This window comes from Anabrus simplex, chromosome 2, assembly GCF_040414725.1.
Source record: "Anabrus simplex isolate iqAnaSimp1 chromosome 2, ASM4041472v1, whole genome shotgun sequence".
Taxonomy (NCBI): domain Eukaryota; kingdom Metazoa; phylum Arthropoda; class Insecta; order Orthoptera; family Tettigoniidae; genus Anabrus; species Anabrus simplex.
The window spans coordinates 611,591,294-611,610,419 of record NC_090266.1 but is presented as its reverse complement, the minus strand read 5'-3'; the positions used below and the strand labels follow the sequence as shown (position 1 = coordinate 611,610,419).

General features: G+C 37.8%; 1 protein-coding gene across 1 annotated transcript in view; it reads left to right on the top strand.

The window, feature by feature from the left end:
* lt (vacuolar protein sorting-associated protein light) overlaps positions 1-19,126 on the top strand; it is a 343,814-nt gene that overhangs the window by 117,449 nt on the left and 207,239 nt on the right. The window contains exons 7-8 of the mRNA XM_067139250.2: positions 4,203-4,421; positions 17,852-17,957. Of these exons, the coding sequence (XP_066995351.1) occupies positions 4,203-4,421; positions 17,852-17,957 (325 nt within the window). The remainder of the gene's footprint in view (positions 1-4,202; positions 4,422-17,851; positions 17,958-19,126) is intronic.

The window sequence follows — 19,126 nt, the reverse complement described above, 5'->3', positions numbered from 1 at the left end:
CAAATACAGCCTCGTGTTGGTAGATATACTGGCATGTAAAAGAACTCCTGCGGGACTAAATTCCAGTACCTCGGTATCTCCAGAAACCATAAAAGTAGTTGGTGGGATGTAAAGAAAAATAACATTATTATTCAGGTTCTCTTAGATGTAATAAGAAAGTTTATCCTTTTCTATTTTTATCATGTTCAAAGTATTAGCACGGGCAACATCAAAGAGGTTATTTACATTTGCAACAAATTTACACTACTAATTTATGAATATTTGTCCTTCTGTAGGCACTTTTTGTTGCAGATTGCACCACTGTGAATGCAGATCTTTATTTTTATTTATTTATTTATTTATTTATTTATTTATTTATTTATTTATTTATTTATTTATTTATTTATTTGTTTGTTTGTTTGTTTGTTTGTTTGTTTGTTTGTTTGTTTGTTTGTTTGTTTGTTTGTTTGTTTGTTTGTTTGTTTGTTTGTTTGTTTGTTTGTTTGTTTGTTTGTTTGTTTGTTTGTTTGTTTGTTTGTTTGTTTGTTTGTTTGTTTGTTTGTTTGTTTATTTATTTATTTATAGTTCTTTTGGGAGTCCTAGCCTTCTCCCAAAATAGTGCAACTAGGTTAGCACTTTCAGTGATAGTCAATTTCACCTTACGTTATAAATCAAGATTAACAAAACTTGTCGATTAGATGGCAATTTACGTCCACTGATCTGGTGCTTAAGTTCACCAACTAAGTAAATAACTGTGTCACTACTTCTTAAACTGCTCACCGTGATGTTAATAAACACACATATCACTGGATGGAAGCTGACACTCAACTGAACGTAGACAGTAGTCGAGCACACGCATGTAGGAATAAGCCAGCACGTAGCGACATGACACAACTACCTGGCCACTGCAGCACGGGTTCCTCCTTGTCAAGTTCAATAAAATAGGTATTAAAATTCTTCTTACAACCAAAGGAAAGAAAATAGTGGGTGTGTGCGACAAAATTCTTAAGTTGAAAAATAAGGACCATCCTAATATATATACACTGCACTGAAGATGCTCTCAAAATTCATACATGACTGTTGATGGTTCATGAAGTACTGAATAGAACAGGTTTACCTAATTGGTACTAATGCTCTGTTAATTGTCTAGACCAGATCTGCTATGGTCAGGTATAAGGAATTTTGTTAAGAGGGTTGACTGACAAGGCCCAGCAATAAACAAAAGAATATGCATACCATACAATTTGTTTTCAACATGCCATAGAAATTCAAAAAACTTGCTTTCAATCAATCAATCAATCAATCATCAGTGATCTGCATTCAGGGTTGTCACTTTGAATTACAGATGCTAGTAATTTTAAACAATTATCTGACAAGAATAAGTTTGAAACCATAAAATGTGGAACATATTTAAAATAAAATATTCAGTCATGTAAAGATATAAGAGTGATTCTAAAATATGATATACCCAAAAATATGGATCAGTACAGAAAATCAAATGTTTCTTAAACCACTCCAAAGAAATAATGAAATTTTGTTACATACCTGTTAGAAATATCTGTTTTCTCTTTTTATCTTATTGTTGGCCTTGTGGTATTTCTGTCAGAATGTGTTGTTGCACTAGAAATCGCTGAGAACTAGACACTGGTTTCTGGCAGGCATCAACAGTCATGTATGAGTTTTGAGAGCATCTTAGCATGGTAATGTTCATTTGGTGTATTAAATAGTCAAGCCAAGGCTGCAGTTTGTCCCCTCTCCTTTTCAGTGTTTACATAGAGTAGGCAATAAAGGAAATCAAAGTAGAATTTGGAAAAGGAATCACAATCCAAGGAGTCAAAATTCTGAGATTTGCTGATTATATTGTTATTCTGTCTGAGTCTGCAGAAGATCTAGAGAAATTGCTGAATGGTATGGAAGGAGTGTGATATGAAAGTCAATAAATCCAAAACAAAGGTAATGGAGTGCAGTCGAATGAAGTCTGGTTATCCACGAAATATTACATTAGGAAATTAAGTTTTAGAGGAATTGGATGAATGTTGTTACCAGGGTAGTGGAATAACTGATGATGGCAGAAGTAAGTGGGACATAAAAAGCAGGCTAGCACAAGCAAGGAATGCCTTTCTTAAGAAAATAAATTTGCTCACTTTGAACATTGTTATAGGAATTAGAAAGAAGTTTTTTGAAGACTTTTGTCTGGAGCGTAGCGTTGTATGGAAGTGAAACATGGACAGTAACTAGCGCAGAAAGAAAGAGAATCAAAGCTTTTGAAATGTAGTGTTGGAGAAGAATGCTGAAGGTGAGATGGGTAGATTGAATCACAGATGAAGAGATACTGAATCGAATTGATGAGAGGAGAATGATGTGGCAAAATTTGACCAGAAGAAGAGACAGAATGATAGGGCATATCTTAAAACTCCCAGGTCTTGTTCAGTTAGTTTTTGAGGAAAGTGTAAGCAGCAGAAACAGCAGGGGTAGACAATGTTACGAATATGACAAACAGATTTGAGTAGATGTATGATGTATTAGTTACATTGAAATGAAAAGGTTATCACAGAATAGGTTGGCATGGAGAGCTCTGTTAAACCAGTCTATGGGCTTATGACCCAAACAGCAGTGAAATTTTTACTTTTAACTGATGTAAAAACAAACATGTATTTAAATAGAAATCCTAGCTCTTCTTCTTCTTCTCCGTAATCTTCTTCTTCATAAAGTATATATGCAAATAATCCCCCCTTTTTTTTTCCCTAATCTGGTGGCAAGAAGTTAGAATTTCAAGAATTTTATAAGTTGAATTCCTGGTACAGTGCTCCTGATGTGTAGAAATCTGGAAGTTGGTATATTTCTGCCTTCTGTGTTGGCAGATCTGTTCCTACCACTAGCAAGAAATGTGCCATGTCTATATATCAAGTCAGTTGTGTGGTGTCGGTTTAAATAGCATCACAAGTTGGGTTGGTTGGTGTGAGTTCTGGTTATAAGTTGTTCACAGCTAAAGAAAAACTCTGCATTATTGAAGAGGCCAAGCAAATAGGTAGTTGTACTGTGGGAATGAATTATGATGTGGATGAGAGTTGCATACATGATTGGAGCAAAACTAAAGCTTGTCTCGAACAGACAGATAGTAACCACCAGTCATTATGCAGACAAAAAGCAAAGTTTCCAGAAATCGAAAACAGAATATGTGAATATGAGACGGTTCAGATGCGTGGCCCCGAGTAAAATGTGCTAGCTGAAAGCTATAGCAATATCAGGAGTTAGAAATTATGGATTTTAAGACTAGCCGTGGATGGTTCATGCATGTCTTTGAACTAAATAGCCTCAGTTTTCACAGAAAAACTAGCACTGCAAAACATCTCCCAGCTAATTATGAAGAAAAGATTATGAATTTCCCAGGTTTGTCATTGGTTTGGACCAGAGAAATTCGCATTTACTCTGGCAAATTGGTAATGCAGACCAGACACCAGGATATTTTGAATTGCCGCCAGACCACACTAATGGTTAATGAAGATTACAATTCAGCGAGTTGCTTCATACTTTTATAATTTATTATACTGTAGTATTTTACAGTTTTCAATATATTATAAATATTTTAAAAGCTATGCAAATACAAAAAAATCTTTAAAATCCCCCTACATATGGTATATACTAGTGTGTGTGTGTTTTTTTTTTTTTTTTTAAGTCTTCCCGAGATAAAAGTTTAAATATGCTTACATTCAGGATGCAAACCTGAATTCCCTTTTCTTTGGACAGATGGGTTGATGAATTTTGATCAGTTTTAAAGGCACTTCTATGTATATAAAGATTTAATCATGCTGTGATAGAGGCTGGCAGATTATGCTCAGGCATGTAGAAGTGTCATGGTGTTTGGTGGATGTGAACTCTACTGTCAGCATTTCTGAAGATGAATTGTCATGGTTCCCAGTTCTGGTACTTTCCCTCTCAGAATTAAAGAAACCTATATGCATTAGTGCAGTGTTAAATCACAATAGAAAGAAAAGTTAGTTTGTGATTTATTTCCACATAGACTGTAATAACACCCACTAGGTGAAGATGGTATTTTATTGTGCATCCCAATTCCTGTCATATTTTCAACCCTTAAACCTTGGCTTAAAAAACTACCACTTGAAGTAAACTTATCCCCTAAAACCACTTCTGAAATATCTTAATTCTGTTTGTACTGAGTAATTCCACACTAATATAACCTTGATATGTATTGAATGTTTCAGTGTCAACATTCATCACTGATTTCTATATTTGTGGCTTGGGTCCTCTGGATAACCTGTTGGTTATTTTGGGATATGCTAAGGAAATGGATGAAAATGGTAAAGCACAGAGACCTCAACTTTATGTGGTGGAACCAAGGACAGAAGACTATATTGAAATATGCACCAATAGCCTCTCACTAAGAGGCTATCAGGAGTATAAGTGCAACGATTATCATTTAGGTCAGTAGAAATACAAACAGGTGGAGATTGAAACAGTGTTCTGTGAATAAGATACGTGCTGAATACAGTATATGTGGTCATATTTAATGAAGTACCATCTAATCTTTTAACGGTTACGGTACACAGGCTGAACATCACCTGTTCACTTGTAGGTGCCATCAAATGGTGTTTAATATATTCATTAGGGTACAAGGAAGGAGTAGAGGTGCAAAAATACTGGGTTTTTGTACAATTGCCTGACTTATGCACCATTGAAGAGTACACTATATATGACTGGGAGAGCACATGGTGACAATGTTTATTTGGTGACTGACGGGTGATGATGTCATACCTGATGTCATAGGGTGTTAGAGAGAGACAGGGAATTAATAACTAAAAACTAAGTCCAAATTTTTGCTACTCTGCATGCATGACAAATGTAATTACTTAACATTTCGTTGTGGGCAAGAAAAATGCTCTTGACGTTTGCACTACCCCTTTTCCTTCTATAGACAGCACATGAGATGCAAGTGCGAGAATGTGATGTAAGACAGGGCCACCAACTCTTCTTCACGTAAAGGAGGAGGCGTAACACCCGCGGTCCTTATGCCCTTTGCTTCATCTAAATATGCACATATACGTGACACGTAATGGATTATTAAAAAATGCATACCATGACGTATTAAAGTAATGAAGTTTTAAATTTACAACATTCGGGAAAATATAATGACATGATCTACTTCCTGCATCATTGAATAGGTAAGTAGTGTTCTAAGGGGTTGGAAGGAGGGTATTTCTGAGCAGTACCCTCAATAAGGTGAGTAAGCTACTTACTACATTGAATGATTTTGTTGTATTCTGCTTCCATGCTATTGAAACAGTCCACCGTTCCACAATCTGTGACTTCACATCTTCTAACCCCAAGTTGTAACCATTTTTAAGGTTGGTCCTGCGGAAGAAAATCTTGATGCAAGTTTAAGGGACTAGTATAACTTGGAAGCAATTCCCCAAACCCATGGGTAAATAGTAGAAATATTGAGCTCGATTAGTAGGTGGTGGTGTTGTTATTATTATTATTATTATTATTATTATTATTATTATTATTATTATTATTATTATTATTATTATTATTATTTTTATTACTTTAGAGGTGCGACTATGAAGTAGTTTACATGTATTAGCATTATTATTTACGTAGTTATGTACGGACTTTATTTGGTATAAATTGTGGTCATATTATTTGTGTGTTGTATGTTTGAGGTTATTTTATGATACATCTGCTGTATGTATATTAATAAGAGTTTATTTAATGTAAGAACATGTAATTAATAGTATATAATTTATTATTACCTGTAAATATGATGTATAAATCCAGTGTAATGTTGTGCAAAACACGGTAATAGTCCAAAACAACACAACTTGTCACTAGAGTTGTATAGAAAATTCCACTCATTGTAAATAGGCTATTAGAGACTAGAAATTACGAGAGAAACATGTTGTGTCATACTCTTCTAGAAACCTGGCCGGGTAATGTATATAAAGAGGCAGTCTTTGGAGTTAGATTTGAGTTGTTAACGAGACATGCTAGTGAAAGTTGTTGAACTCGTGTTGTGATTTTGTCGTGTTGGTGATCGGTTGACATGCTGCTGTAGCAGTCAAATGTTTGTCAAGATGGCAGTTCATTAGTGTGTGTGTAATTTGTAAATAAAACAGCGTACACAATTTACAGCATCTTGTATGTGCATCTTTGTGGTTACAATTTTGAGCACATGTGTAGGTTGAAGAAGGTGGGGTGGTTCGCCATTACCATGTGCTCTTGATCATGGTACAATAACTGTAAATTCAAGATTTGATATTTATTTAATTAACGCAGAGCCTCTCAGGGTGCATGCGCCTGGTGCATGCACTGTGCACGGTGCAAAAGATGACTTTGGTTGGTTGACCAGAGTGCAGGCCCCCACTCCTCGATTTGGAGCAGTAGCGCTGTCTCTCTCTTTCCCCACGCCTGTCTCACTTGCTCCCCCCGTCTCCCGCTTCCTCACTTCCTCCGTAGTGCTCCAAATCCAAGCTGAGTTGAGCCGAGCTTAGCCGAGTAGCCCAGAGACAAAGCATTGGTCCGAGCCGAGCAGGTCCGATGCACTGTGCACAGCAACTCTGCGCTGCTGTTTACACGCATGAGATTTTGGGCGTTTGAGAGGCCCTGAATTAATGGCTTGTATATGCAGATTGTGCAGTATTATTTATGTAAATAATTAACGAATGATTCATACATATTAAAAGTGAATTTATGTGCATTTTTTAATTGGAGTTTAATTATGTATGACAATGCTATGAAACTAACCTCACCGAGCAAGTGGCCATACGGTTAGGATCGCACAGCTGTAAGCTTGCATTCGGGAGATAATGGGTTCCAACCCCACTGTTGGCAGCCCTGAAGGGCTGTACCTTAATTAAGGCCATGGCTGCTTCCTTCCCACTCGTAGCCCTTACCTATCCCATCGTCGCCATAAGACTTATCTGTATCAGTGCAATGTAAAGCATGCATACATACATACATACATACATACATACATACATACATACATACATACATACATACATACATACATACATACATTATCATTAAAGAATGTTATGCCCTTCAGCGTTCAGTCTGCAAGCCTCTGTGAATTTACTAAATGTTGCCACAATTCTCTATTTGCAACTAGTTTTATAGTTTAGTTTAGTTTTATACCTCTTATCTTTAAATCATTAGAAACTGAGTTTAACCATACTCGTTTTGGTCTCCCTCCCTAGTAACCTATCCTCCTCCATTCACCTTGCATGACCCCACCACCGAAGCCGGTTTATGCGTACAGCTTCATCCATCGAGTTCATTCCCAAATTAACCTTTATCTCCTCATTCCTAGTACCCTCCTGCCATTCTTCCCTCCTGTTTGTACCAGCAATCATTCTCGCTACTTTCATGCCTGTTACTTCTAACTTATGAATACGATATCCTGAGTCCACCCATCTTTCACTCCCATAAGGCAAAGTTGGTCTGAAAACAGACCGATGTAAAGATAGTTTCGTCTGGGAGCTGGCTTCCTTGTTACAAAATACTGTTGATCGCAAAGGCGAGCTCACTGCATTAGCTTTATTACACCTTGATTAAATCTCACTTACTACGAGGGCTATTTTTTTTTTTCAAGCTCCGATTGGTCACGAAATGAAACAGCAGTACAAATTTGACACTTTTCTATTATTAACACTTACTGATACATCACAGCTATTTTTCAACATAGTCGCCTCGCAGATTGAGACATTTGTCGTAGCGTGGTACCAACTTGTCAATGCCCTCTTGATAGAACGTCGCCGCCTGCGCCTGTAACCATCTTTGTACGCCGGTCTGCAGCGCCTCGTCGGTGTCAAAACGCTGTCCTCCTAGCCAGCGTTTCATGTGAGCAAAGAGGTGAAAATCTGATGGAGCCAGGTCCGGACTGTATGCTGGGTGATCGAAAACGTCCCACTGGAAACGCTGCAGGAGGTTCGTGGTGGCAGCTCCAGTGTGCGGCCGAGCATTGTCATGGAGGAGGACAATGCCTGATGACAACATCCCTCTCCGCTTATTCTGAATTGCCCATCGTAGACGTTGAATAGTCGCACAGTATGCGGCTGCAGTGATGGTGGAACCACGTTCCATGAATTCCACCAACAGAACTCCTTTCCGGTCCCAGAACACAGTAGCCATACACTTTCTGTTGGAGAATGTTGCTCTTTTGTTTCTTCCGTTTCAAAATGAACCCATGTCTCGTCCCCTGTGACAATTTTGTTAAAAAAAAAATCCGGTCCTTCATCATGGTAGCGCTGGAGAAACGCTAAAGCGGCGCCCATTCGCTGTGTTTTGGGACGGTCAGACAGCATCTTCGGAACCCATCTCGCACAAACTTTGCGGTACTGAAGTGTCTCACAATTGTGTAGAGAGCTGACCTGGAAATTTCAGGAAATGAAGCACTGGACACAGAAATTGTGAACCGACGATTTTCTCGAATTGCCTGATCCACACGCTGAACAAGATCATCGGTTGACACGCTTCCTTCCCTGGCCGCCTGCATCATGGACGTCTGTACGCCCTGCTGTGAAGTTCCTGCACCATTGTCGCACTTTGCTGTCGCTCATGCACGTTTCACCATACACACGACTTATTCGGCGTTGAATTTCGGCTGCATTGCACCCCTCAGCCTGAAGAAATCGAATTACACCGCGCACTTCACACTTGACGGGCGAAGCGATCGTTATAGCCATGTTTACGAGTGCGCTGCACGTTCACTACTGACGGGACTGAGGTGAGGCGCATAACGGTCATTTCAGAGACGTTGCGCAGCACATCTGCGCAGCGGTTCATCATATATTCGCGGGCGTTTGACTGTCGCGACCGATCGGACCTTGAAAAAAAAATAGCCCTCGTATATTACCATCCTAGGAGAACACACAACCTCAATACTTTAAATTATCGACCTGTTCTAGCTTTGTATCACCAATCTGACACTCAAAGCAAATTTAAAAGAAAACAAAAAACTTACCTTGCGAGTGATTTGAAATTCAAGTATGCTGGCTTTGCAGACAATTTCAACAGTACGTGCTGTGGATATCATACTAACCTATAATAATCTGTGAGTTCAGTTTGAACACATTACTTTCTACTCTTGCTAATGTGTCAACTTGCAATGTAATGTGTCCATTTTAATTTTTCTGTATAAGTAATAACATTCCTAGGGGGTGGGTCCATGGCAAACATAAAGGAAGGATCTCTTCTCACTGCTGGTTCAGGTACCATTTCATATCGTTCATACATGCTTTTCTCATTCCTAAACATGCCACTCACGTTCTTATATTGCTCCATAATGATCGGACGTTCAAGCTGTATTGAAGCGATCTCTCATGTTTTGTTGCTTTGTTCTTAATTTCCAGTATTTTAATGGTTCATTGTGATTTCTGTGTTTGAATTTATATCAACAGTATGTACTGTGTGACGTGAAGTTATCATTTTTGCAAATATACTGTAAATGTCAGATGTTTTCTCGTAACATCGTAGTTTCGTCATGGCTGACCTTCAGCATGTTCAAGGGATGCACTGATTATGAACTACGATGTCATAAAACGTCATAAACATGACTACATGGCAAAAGAGGCATAGCGCTTCGTAAATATTGTCATGTAATAATCTCTTAGGAATTGCAAAATATTATAATATTAGCATCTAAGGTCCTTCTTTGGACATGGTAGAATTTGCCCTTTGGGTTAAAAATTTTCGGAGACCCGAACTGGCGATGGTTGGCTTGTGTACTGGACCAGACTATAGCTACGTAGCAATTCTCCTCCTCCCTCTACCGACCTTCCCCTATCTCCTCTACAGACATGTTTGTATTAGCAAGCCACAGTCAAGGCCAGTGACCTGAAATCAGTCCAGCTGGTAGCGCTGGAGGTAATGGACTTGAAGCCAGGCTTGTTTTAAGATAAGTACAGAAAACTTCCTCAAATTTACTAAAGTGTAAATAATGGACTTCTACATTCATGTAATTTCTCACACTTGTTCATAATATCACCAATTCACAATCATTGACAAGTTTATTCAATGCAAACAATATTGTACATACGAAGGTCGATCAAATGTAAACAGGATTTTTGCTCCTGAATATCAACAGTTGGTAGGACTGGCCCCGTGCTTCTGCTATGCTTAGGCAGGACTGTTACGAGTGGGGAGAGCGTGTTGTTACATATTTCCTGCCGTTTCATCAGTAACGCTCACAATGTCAGAGCAACACTTGCACCCCTCCACTGCGCAACACATAATTATAAAATTTCTGGCTCGTGAAGGTGTTACAGCGGCAGAAATTTGCCAGAGATTGACTGCACAGTTTGGAGATCAAACATTATCAAGGACGCTTGTTTTTGCCTGCCATAAAACGTTCAAGGAAGGACGAGAACATGTGGAAAATCAGCAACATGTTCGCCATCCTCGGACCAGCCTTATAGATGAAAACATTAGTGCGGTTAAAGACATTATTGACGACGATCGAGACGGGAGAGTATCAGAAATTGCAGAACAAGTCGGAATTGATTATAGGAGCTGTCAAGCAATCATCACAAACGACCTACAGTTCCGTTGTTAGTTCCAGATGGGTCCTTTGCCTTTTGACCGAAAATCTGAAGTTGAGACGTTTGGAGGTCTGTCAGAGGCTTACAGCAAGGTTTGCGGAAGAAGGTGATGATTTTTGAGTCGGATCGTCACCTGTGACGAAACATGGGTCCACCACTTCGCTTCCAAATTCAAACAAGCCAGTAAGGAGTGGTGGAGGAAAGGGGAGGCAGCACCAGTGAGAGCCAAGACTCGACTGTCAGCTGGCAAGGTTCTTGCAACCGTTTTTTTTTGATCGGTGAGGCATTTTGCTGATTGAGTTTTTGTATGAGCAATGCACAATCAGTGCTGTTTAGTACTGCAAGCTGTTGAACAAGGCGAAGGTTCCATATTGCCGCAAAAGACGAGACCAACCAATTCAACAATGCGTGGCCCCACACTGCAGCTCTGTCTCCAAGCTACAGGAAATGCACTGGAATACACTTGATCATCCTCCTTACAGCAGGGACTTATCACAGTGCGATATCCATTTGTTCGGACCGCTTAAACAAGCTCTAGAAGGGCAACGATTTGAAGATGACGAGAGTGTGGAAGACTTCGTGTGCAACTGGCTGGTGACACGACCCTGTTCTTTTTACAATAAGGACATCAAAAAGCTGCCCATACGCTGGTACAAATGCATTTCCAAAGCAGGAAGCTATGTGGAAAAATAAATTGTAATTGCCTTGTGTTTTTCAATAAATGAATTTAAATAAATAATAAAATCCCGTTAATATTTGACCCCCCCAGTATATACTAATGCTTGGTGGAATCTGAGGATGTTCTTACAGAATGAAACATGTCATTCTGTTACTAATAGTTTCTTTTTTTTCAGTCTTTTTTTTTTTTTCCCCAGGTATATTATAGTGTTCTAAGTATTGTTTTTCATCTTTCAGCAGACTGGAGAAACTAAAGAGTTATATTTAACTTAGTAGATACTAATTCCTTCATAAGCAAATATTTGGGTGACTTTGGGAATATTGATAAATTCCATTAATATCACTTGCAGTTCATTTCTCTGTAATTCTCAACTGTAAATGGGTGGACTTTACCAATTTCAAACTTTGGAACAGATCTTTCAGTCATCCCTTTTCTTTCTTTTCTTTTTTTTTCCCAATAGCTTGAGGGAATAGTTTCTAACATTTTCATTCACTTCAACTTTGAAATACAGTATATCATTTTTCATAATCTCCAACTATTACTGTATCTTAGATTTGAAGCTTCCACGATATATGGAATTGTCTGGTTCTTTTTCCGGGTTGAACAGCGTTGTTTTCTGTACATTCTATACAGTTTACCTATGTTTCGAATACATTGCAGTATTCTTTGACAAGGTGACTGTAATACCCCCTACTCGATCCGAGGTAATAAGTCTCCCAGGCAGCTAATCGACTACAAGAGTAATTACTGTCCTTTGCCTTAAATATTCTTCTGTGTCTGGCTGAGGTAAGCCCCTAGCGGTCTCTTGAGAATTCTCGACGGTATGTGTCACAGTCAGGTAGTTGGGGCTTGCCAGTGCTTATTATGTAACTTGAGGTTCGTCCTGCATGATTATGTTTTGGCCTGCATCTTTTAATTATTAAATTAATGTAGTAATGGTCCACCTTTTAATACTATAATATGCAATATTCTAAATTACATTAATTAGGGACTAGTTTCAGCCGGGGCTGGCCATCTTCAGCCTTAATGTAAAACATCTAATAACTAAACAAATGTTCATGCACACAGTTGGCATAAAACAAAGGAAACAAATATATACAAATTGACATTAAAAACTGGGATGAAATTGAGTAAATTTGAAAATAACTAGGTTCTAAATTCTTGCATCTTGAGTATGCTCAACATCGAGACTCTTTCATTTATTAATATTCACAGAACTGTTAGTTCTAATACTGCTAATCATTACTAATTCAACTGTAAACGGGAACTGGTAAATGTTGATCCACCGAGCTTGATAGCTGCAGTCGCTTAAGTGCGGCCAGTATCCAGTATTCGGGAGATAGTAGGTTCGAACCCCACTGTCGGCAGCCCTGAAAATGGTTTTCCGTGGTTTCCCATTTTCACACCAAACAAATGCTGGGGCTGTACCTTAATTAAGGCCACGGCCGCTTCCTTCCCACTCCTAGCCCTTTCCTGTCCCATCGTCGCTATAAGACCTATCTGTGTCGGTGCGACGTAAAGCAACTAGCACAAAAAAAAAGAAAAGAAAAGAAAAAAAGAAAAAGTTGATCCCATAGTTAATCACCAAATCTATTTGAGTGGTGTTAGCCATATGCAAGTCATTGGACGCTGCTGTAAATAACAACTAGCTGAAGGAGAACTGTTAGATGCTGTTTCAACATCAATCAAAGTAATCAAAATAATCAAAATCCTGTAAAAGTAAAGGAACATGCACAATTTGTTTTCTGAAAATACACTTAAGGGGAAGTGTTGAAGGGGGTGAATTTTAAAAATGAGCATTTCTACAGTATATCTCAAAAACTGAACATATTACAGATGTGAAAATTGGCATTTTAATCTCTTTTAAAACTAAAGTAACACGTATTTTTTGTTTGTTTTGGAAACACACTTAAGGGATGAGGGTTGTAAAAAGGACTGAAGGATTGGTTGAATTCTTTTTATGAGGATAGTTATATTCTCAAAAACTGAAGATGTTACAGACATGAAAATTTGTATTTGGAATCTCTTTAAAAATAAAGAAACACGTATTCTTTTGTTTTCGGAAAATCCAGTTGGGGGGGGGGGTTGATAAATGAATGGGAAAGTAAGTTGAATTATTTGTTTGAGGATACTTATATCTCGAAAACAAAGGATGTTATGGACGAGAAAGTCAGTATTTGGGGTCTCCTTTATTTAAAATAGACACACGTATTTTGTGGCGGGGGAGGGGGGTAAAATCCACTTAAGGGGGAGTAAAAAGCATTGATTTCTTTTTGTGAGGATACATATAAGAAGTGGACTTCAAACAATACACCCCTAGGTGGGTTTTGATGTGTGTGTTTTTTTTGGACAAAAACATGCATTTATATATTACCTTTTGAATCACGAAGTTAAAATTCCAAATGATATCCTAGGTGTTAAATAACAGAAGGTTTGAAACAAATTTAACCGGTCAGAGAGTTAAATGGGGTTTAAGATCTGAAAACAAATGTATTCATTCGTTCCTCCGAAATGGTTTAACGTACGAAGACAAAATTCCAAATAGCAATGTATATTTTAAATCCTATGTGTGAAATAGGAAATATTTTTTAACATTCCACCCCTAAAGTCTTAAATGAGGTTAGCTCCATAAACAAAATTATTCATCCCTCCAAAACTCGTTAGACGTACAAAGTTTTAATTTTACAAGAAGTAAAAACTTCAAAATGTTTCTCCCCTAAGGGGTTTAGATGATGGTTGACTCTCAGAAACACAATATCCATTCTTCCGAACCCATTTCAGACACAAACTTAATTTTTTTATGGAGGGTGGTCTTCTATATCCTAGATGTTAATAAGTATTTAAAAACATTCATACCTTAAAAAAATTATGTATTCCTCCATTACTGTTCGACGTACAAAATAAAAATTTCACAGGTTGGTCGCTTTTTTATTCTAGATGTTAAATAAGATAGGGTTTAAAATATTCAAATTCTTCCATATGGGTTTCAAATGAGTGTTAGATCATAAAATAAATAATCATTCCCCCAAAACGATTTGACGTACGAACTGAGGGCATAATTTACAGGCTCCGCTGACAGTGGACTCTCCAAATTGTAAAACTTAAAGTACGTAATAACTTTCGGTGTAAAACTGTAGTGAAGCACACGTATCCTGCTAGTCTATGTGTAATAGGCATCCAAGAATTGCTGATTTTATATCCTTCTTCTAAATTCATATTGTTCGGGTGTTTAATTTTGATAGCATCGCAGATTTTCCTTTCAATATTCCAGGGGAATAAGACAAGAAATTTCATTGACAGGGCCAAGATCTTAGCAAAAGATGACAAACACGAAATTCTATGTGTAAAGCTCATCTCTAAAAATAATAGGCAACTTGATGTCTTTGGAGTGTACAGACCAGGAAAGGGTAGCGCAGATGCTGATTCAGAATTATTTTATAAGATAATCAGCTATGTGGGAAACGATAAGGAAAGGGACGTGGTTGTAGCGGGTGATCTCAATTTACCAAATGTCAATTGGGAAGGTAATGTGAACGATAGGAAGCATGACCAAGAAATGGCAAGTAAGTTAATATGGCAAGGGCACCTGATTCAGAAAGTGATGGAACCAACTAGAGGGAAGAATATCCTGGATGTGGTGCTGGTAAAACCAGATGAGCTCTATAGAGAAACTGAAGTAATAGATGGTATCAGTGATCACGAAGCTGTTTCTGTGGTAATTAAAAATAAATGTGAAAGAAAGGAAGATATTAAAATTATGACTATTAGGCAGTACCATATGGCTGATAAAACAGGCATGAGGGAGTTTTTAATAAGTAACTATGATCGGTGGAAAACGGTAAATAAAAATGTAAACAGACACTGGGATGGTTTTAAAGCAATTGTTCAGGAATGTGAAAATAGGTTTCTACCTTTAAATGTGGTAAGGAATGGTAAAGATACACTATATTATAACAGAGAAGTAAAGAGACTAAGAAGAAGGTGCAGTTTGGAAAGAAATAGAGTTAGAAATGGCTGTGGAAGTAAGGAGAAATTGAAGGAACTTACTAGGAAATTGAACCTAGCAAAGAAGTCAGGTAAGGATAACATGATGCAAGCATAATTGGTGGCCATACAAATTTTAGTGAAAAATGGAAGATTATGTATAGGTACTTTAAGGCAGAAACAGGTTCCAAGGAGGACATTCCAGGAATCATTAATGAACAAGGGGAGTGTGTATGCGAGGATCTTCAAAAGGCAGAAGTATTCAGTCAGCAGTATGTAAAGATTGTTGGTTACAAGGATAATGTCCAGATTGAGGAGGTTACTAATACTAAAGAAGTATTAAAATTTACCTATGGCAGCAATGACATTTACAGTAAGATACAAAAGTTGAAAACCAGACAAGCAGCTGGAATTGATAAGCTTTTGGGGGATACACTAAAGACAATGGGTTGGGATGTAGTACCATATCCGAAGTACTTGTTTGATTATTGTTTGCATGAAGGAACTTTACCAAATGAATGGAGAGTTGCTATAGTAACCCCTGTATATAAAGGAAAGGGTGATAGACATAAAGCTGAAAATTACAGGCCTGTCAGTTTGATTATATTAGACATGTTTGCAAAATTAATAACTGGTTTGACAGAAGGCAGTTTGTGTTTGGGAAAGGTTATTCCGCTGAAGCCCGACTTGTAGGATTCCAGCAAGATATAACAGATATCCTGGATTCAGGATGTCACTTGGACTGTATCGCGATTGACTTGTCTAAGGCATTTGATAGGGTAGATCATGGGAGACTACTGGCAAAAATGAGTGCAATTGGACTTGGCAAAAGAGTGACTCTGGGTGGCTCTGTTTCTAGAAAATAGAACTAAGAGAATTAGAGTAGGTGAAGCTTTATCTGTTCCTGTAATAATTCAGAGGGAAATTCCTCAAGGCAGTATTATTGGATCTTTATGTTTTCTTATGTATATATCACTGATACGTGTAAAGAAGTGGAATCAGAGATACAGCTTTTTGCAGATGATTTTATTCTGTACAGAGTAATAAATAAGTTACAAGATTGCGAGCAACTGCAAAATGACCTCGATAATGTTGTGAGATGGACGGTAGGCAATGGTATGATGATAAACGGGGATAAAAGTCAGGTTGTGAGTTTCATAAATAGAAAAAGTCCTGTCAGTTTTAATTACTGTGTTGATGGGGTGAAAGTTCCCTTTGGGGATCATTGTAAGTACCTAGGTATTAAAATAAGGAAAGATCTTCATTGGTCTAATCACATAAGTATGATTGTAAATAAAGGGTACAGATCTCTGCACACGGTTATGAGGGTATTTAGGGGTTGTAAAGGAGAGAGCATATTTCTCTGGTGAGACCCCAACTAGAGTATGGTTCCTTGTATGGGACCCTCACCAGGATTACTTGATTCAGGAACTGGAAAAAAGTCCAAAGAAAAGCAGCTCGATTTGTTCTGGGCGATTTCTGTCAAAAGAGTAGCATTACAAAAATATTGCAAAGTTTGGGCTGGGAAGACTTGGGAGAAAGGAGACGAGCTGCTCGACTAAGTGGTATGTTCCGAGCTGTCAGTGGAGAGATGGCGTGGGAGGACATCAGTAGAGGAATAAGTTTGAGTGGTATCTTAAAAAGTAGGAAAGATCACAATATGAAGATAAAGTTGGAATTCAAGAGGACAAATTGGGGCAAGTATTCATTTATAGGAAGGTGAGTTAGGGATTGGAATAACTTACCAAGGGAGATGTTCAATAAATTTCCAATTTCTTTGCTATCATTTAAGAAAAGGCTAGGAAAACAACAGATAGGGAATCTGCCACCTGGGCAACTGCCCTAAGTGCAGATCAGTAGTGATTGATTGATTGATTGATTGATTGATTGATTGATTGATTGATTGATTGATTGATTGATTGATTGATTGATTGATTGATTGGAATCTTGAAAGGAAAAATGTGAGGCTATCGAAATTAAGAAACAACCGAACAATATGAATTTAGAAGAAGGATATAAAATCAGCAATTCTTAGATGCCTATTATACATGGATTAGAAGATGCAGGCCACAACGTAAACATACAGGATAAATCTTAAGTTACGTAATAGCACTGGCAAGCCCCAACTACCTAGCTGTGACACATACCTTCCAGAATTCTCAAGAGACCGTTAGGGGCTTACGTCAGCCAGAGAGAGAAGGATATTTTAGGCCAAGGAGAGACACAACTCTCATAGTTGTTTGATGATGATGATGATGATGCTTGTTGTTTAAAGGGGCCTAACATCATAGGTCATCAGCCCCTTGTAGTTGTTTAGGTGCCTGGGAGACTGATTACCTCAGACAATGTAGGGGTATTACAGTCGCTTTCACAAAGACTACTGCATCGTATTCAAATTGTCGGCAAACTGTACAGAATGTACGAAAAACAAAAACATGGTTCAACCCGGAAGAAGAAACAAATATTGCTGTATGTGCTTCATTCCCAGTATATGAGCTTTACATAGTCTTTTCAGAATAAAGTATTTGTAGAGTATAAATTGAAATATGAAAATGTATGTAGACAGTTTATCATTAAGTTTTGTCCTAGAATTAACATGGTGAAAAATTATTAATCATTGTTAGTTTATTGCCTTTTATATATATTTCAGAATGTCTTATGGAGGAGAACCATTTCTTTATAGTCAGCCCAAAGGATGTGGTAATTGCAAGCCCGTATGATGCAGATGACAGGGTGCAGTGGCTGATGGAGCATAGGTATGTATTTTGTTCTCCATAATGTACGTGTTTGGTGGTGGTAATGTTTTTTTTTAATAAGGGCAAAACATGGTATATATGGCTCTGAATCTACCGAATTGTAGAATCTCTCTCTCTCAGCATTGTAGCAAACCTACCCAAGTAGCTTCTTGTAGTTTCTTTATACCTCACTTGGGTTAATTTTTTTATAATAATAATAATAATAATAATAATAATAATAATAATAATAATAATAATAATAATAATAATAATAATAATAATTATTATTATTATTATTCCGGGAGGTACACCTGAACTCTGTGCATTCAATTTCAGCGCGTAAATGAACTCCTCTATTGGTAAAACAGTGAAACTGGAACTACACCAACTTAGAACTTTACTCAGATGACGTCACCACAGAAATAGGATGTAATTTTGTTATTGTGCAGTTGCCTAAACTGAATGAATTTCTACTAGTTTCTTTTGACATTCATCAAGAAGTTTGGACTTTCTTCCACAGATGACACTACTAAAAGACTATGATCATGCACCCTGGTGCGAGGTGTAAGAACTTATAATTTAAAGAAGTTTTGTATTTCTAGGTTTTTGTAACTGAATGATGTTCATTTATTTTGGTGTTGGCTGTATTTCCTTTTTCTTTCTGCCAGTTTTGAATCTAATAATAATAATAATAATAATAATAATAATAATAATGCTATTTTGCTTTACGTCCCACTAACTACTTTTACGGTCTTCGGAGACGCCGAGGTGCCGGAATTTAGTCCCGCAGGAGTTCTTTTACGTGCCAGTAAATCTACCGACACGAGGCTGTCGTATTTGAGCACCTTCAAATACCACCGGACTGAGCCAGGATCGAACCTACCAAGTTGGGGTTAGAAGGCCAATGCCTTAACCGTCTGAGCCACTCAGCCCGGCAAGTTGTGAATCTGGCCAATCCCTAATTTCTGTAATTAATTTTCTGCCTATCACAGGCTTCTTGTTCGATCCTGAAGTGTAACTTTGAATTTGACCAATTAAATTGAGAGGGTGTGGCTGGTTTATTCCTGAATGATCTCGAACCTTCCCTGAGGGTTTATAAACTGCGGCTTTTCACGTTTCTTGGCCAATTGATCGTCATCTTACTGAGTGTGCGTGTCAAAGCAGTAGGTGGGCGGCCTCTTTCATCGGTC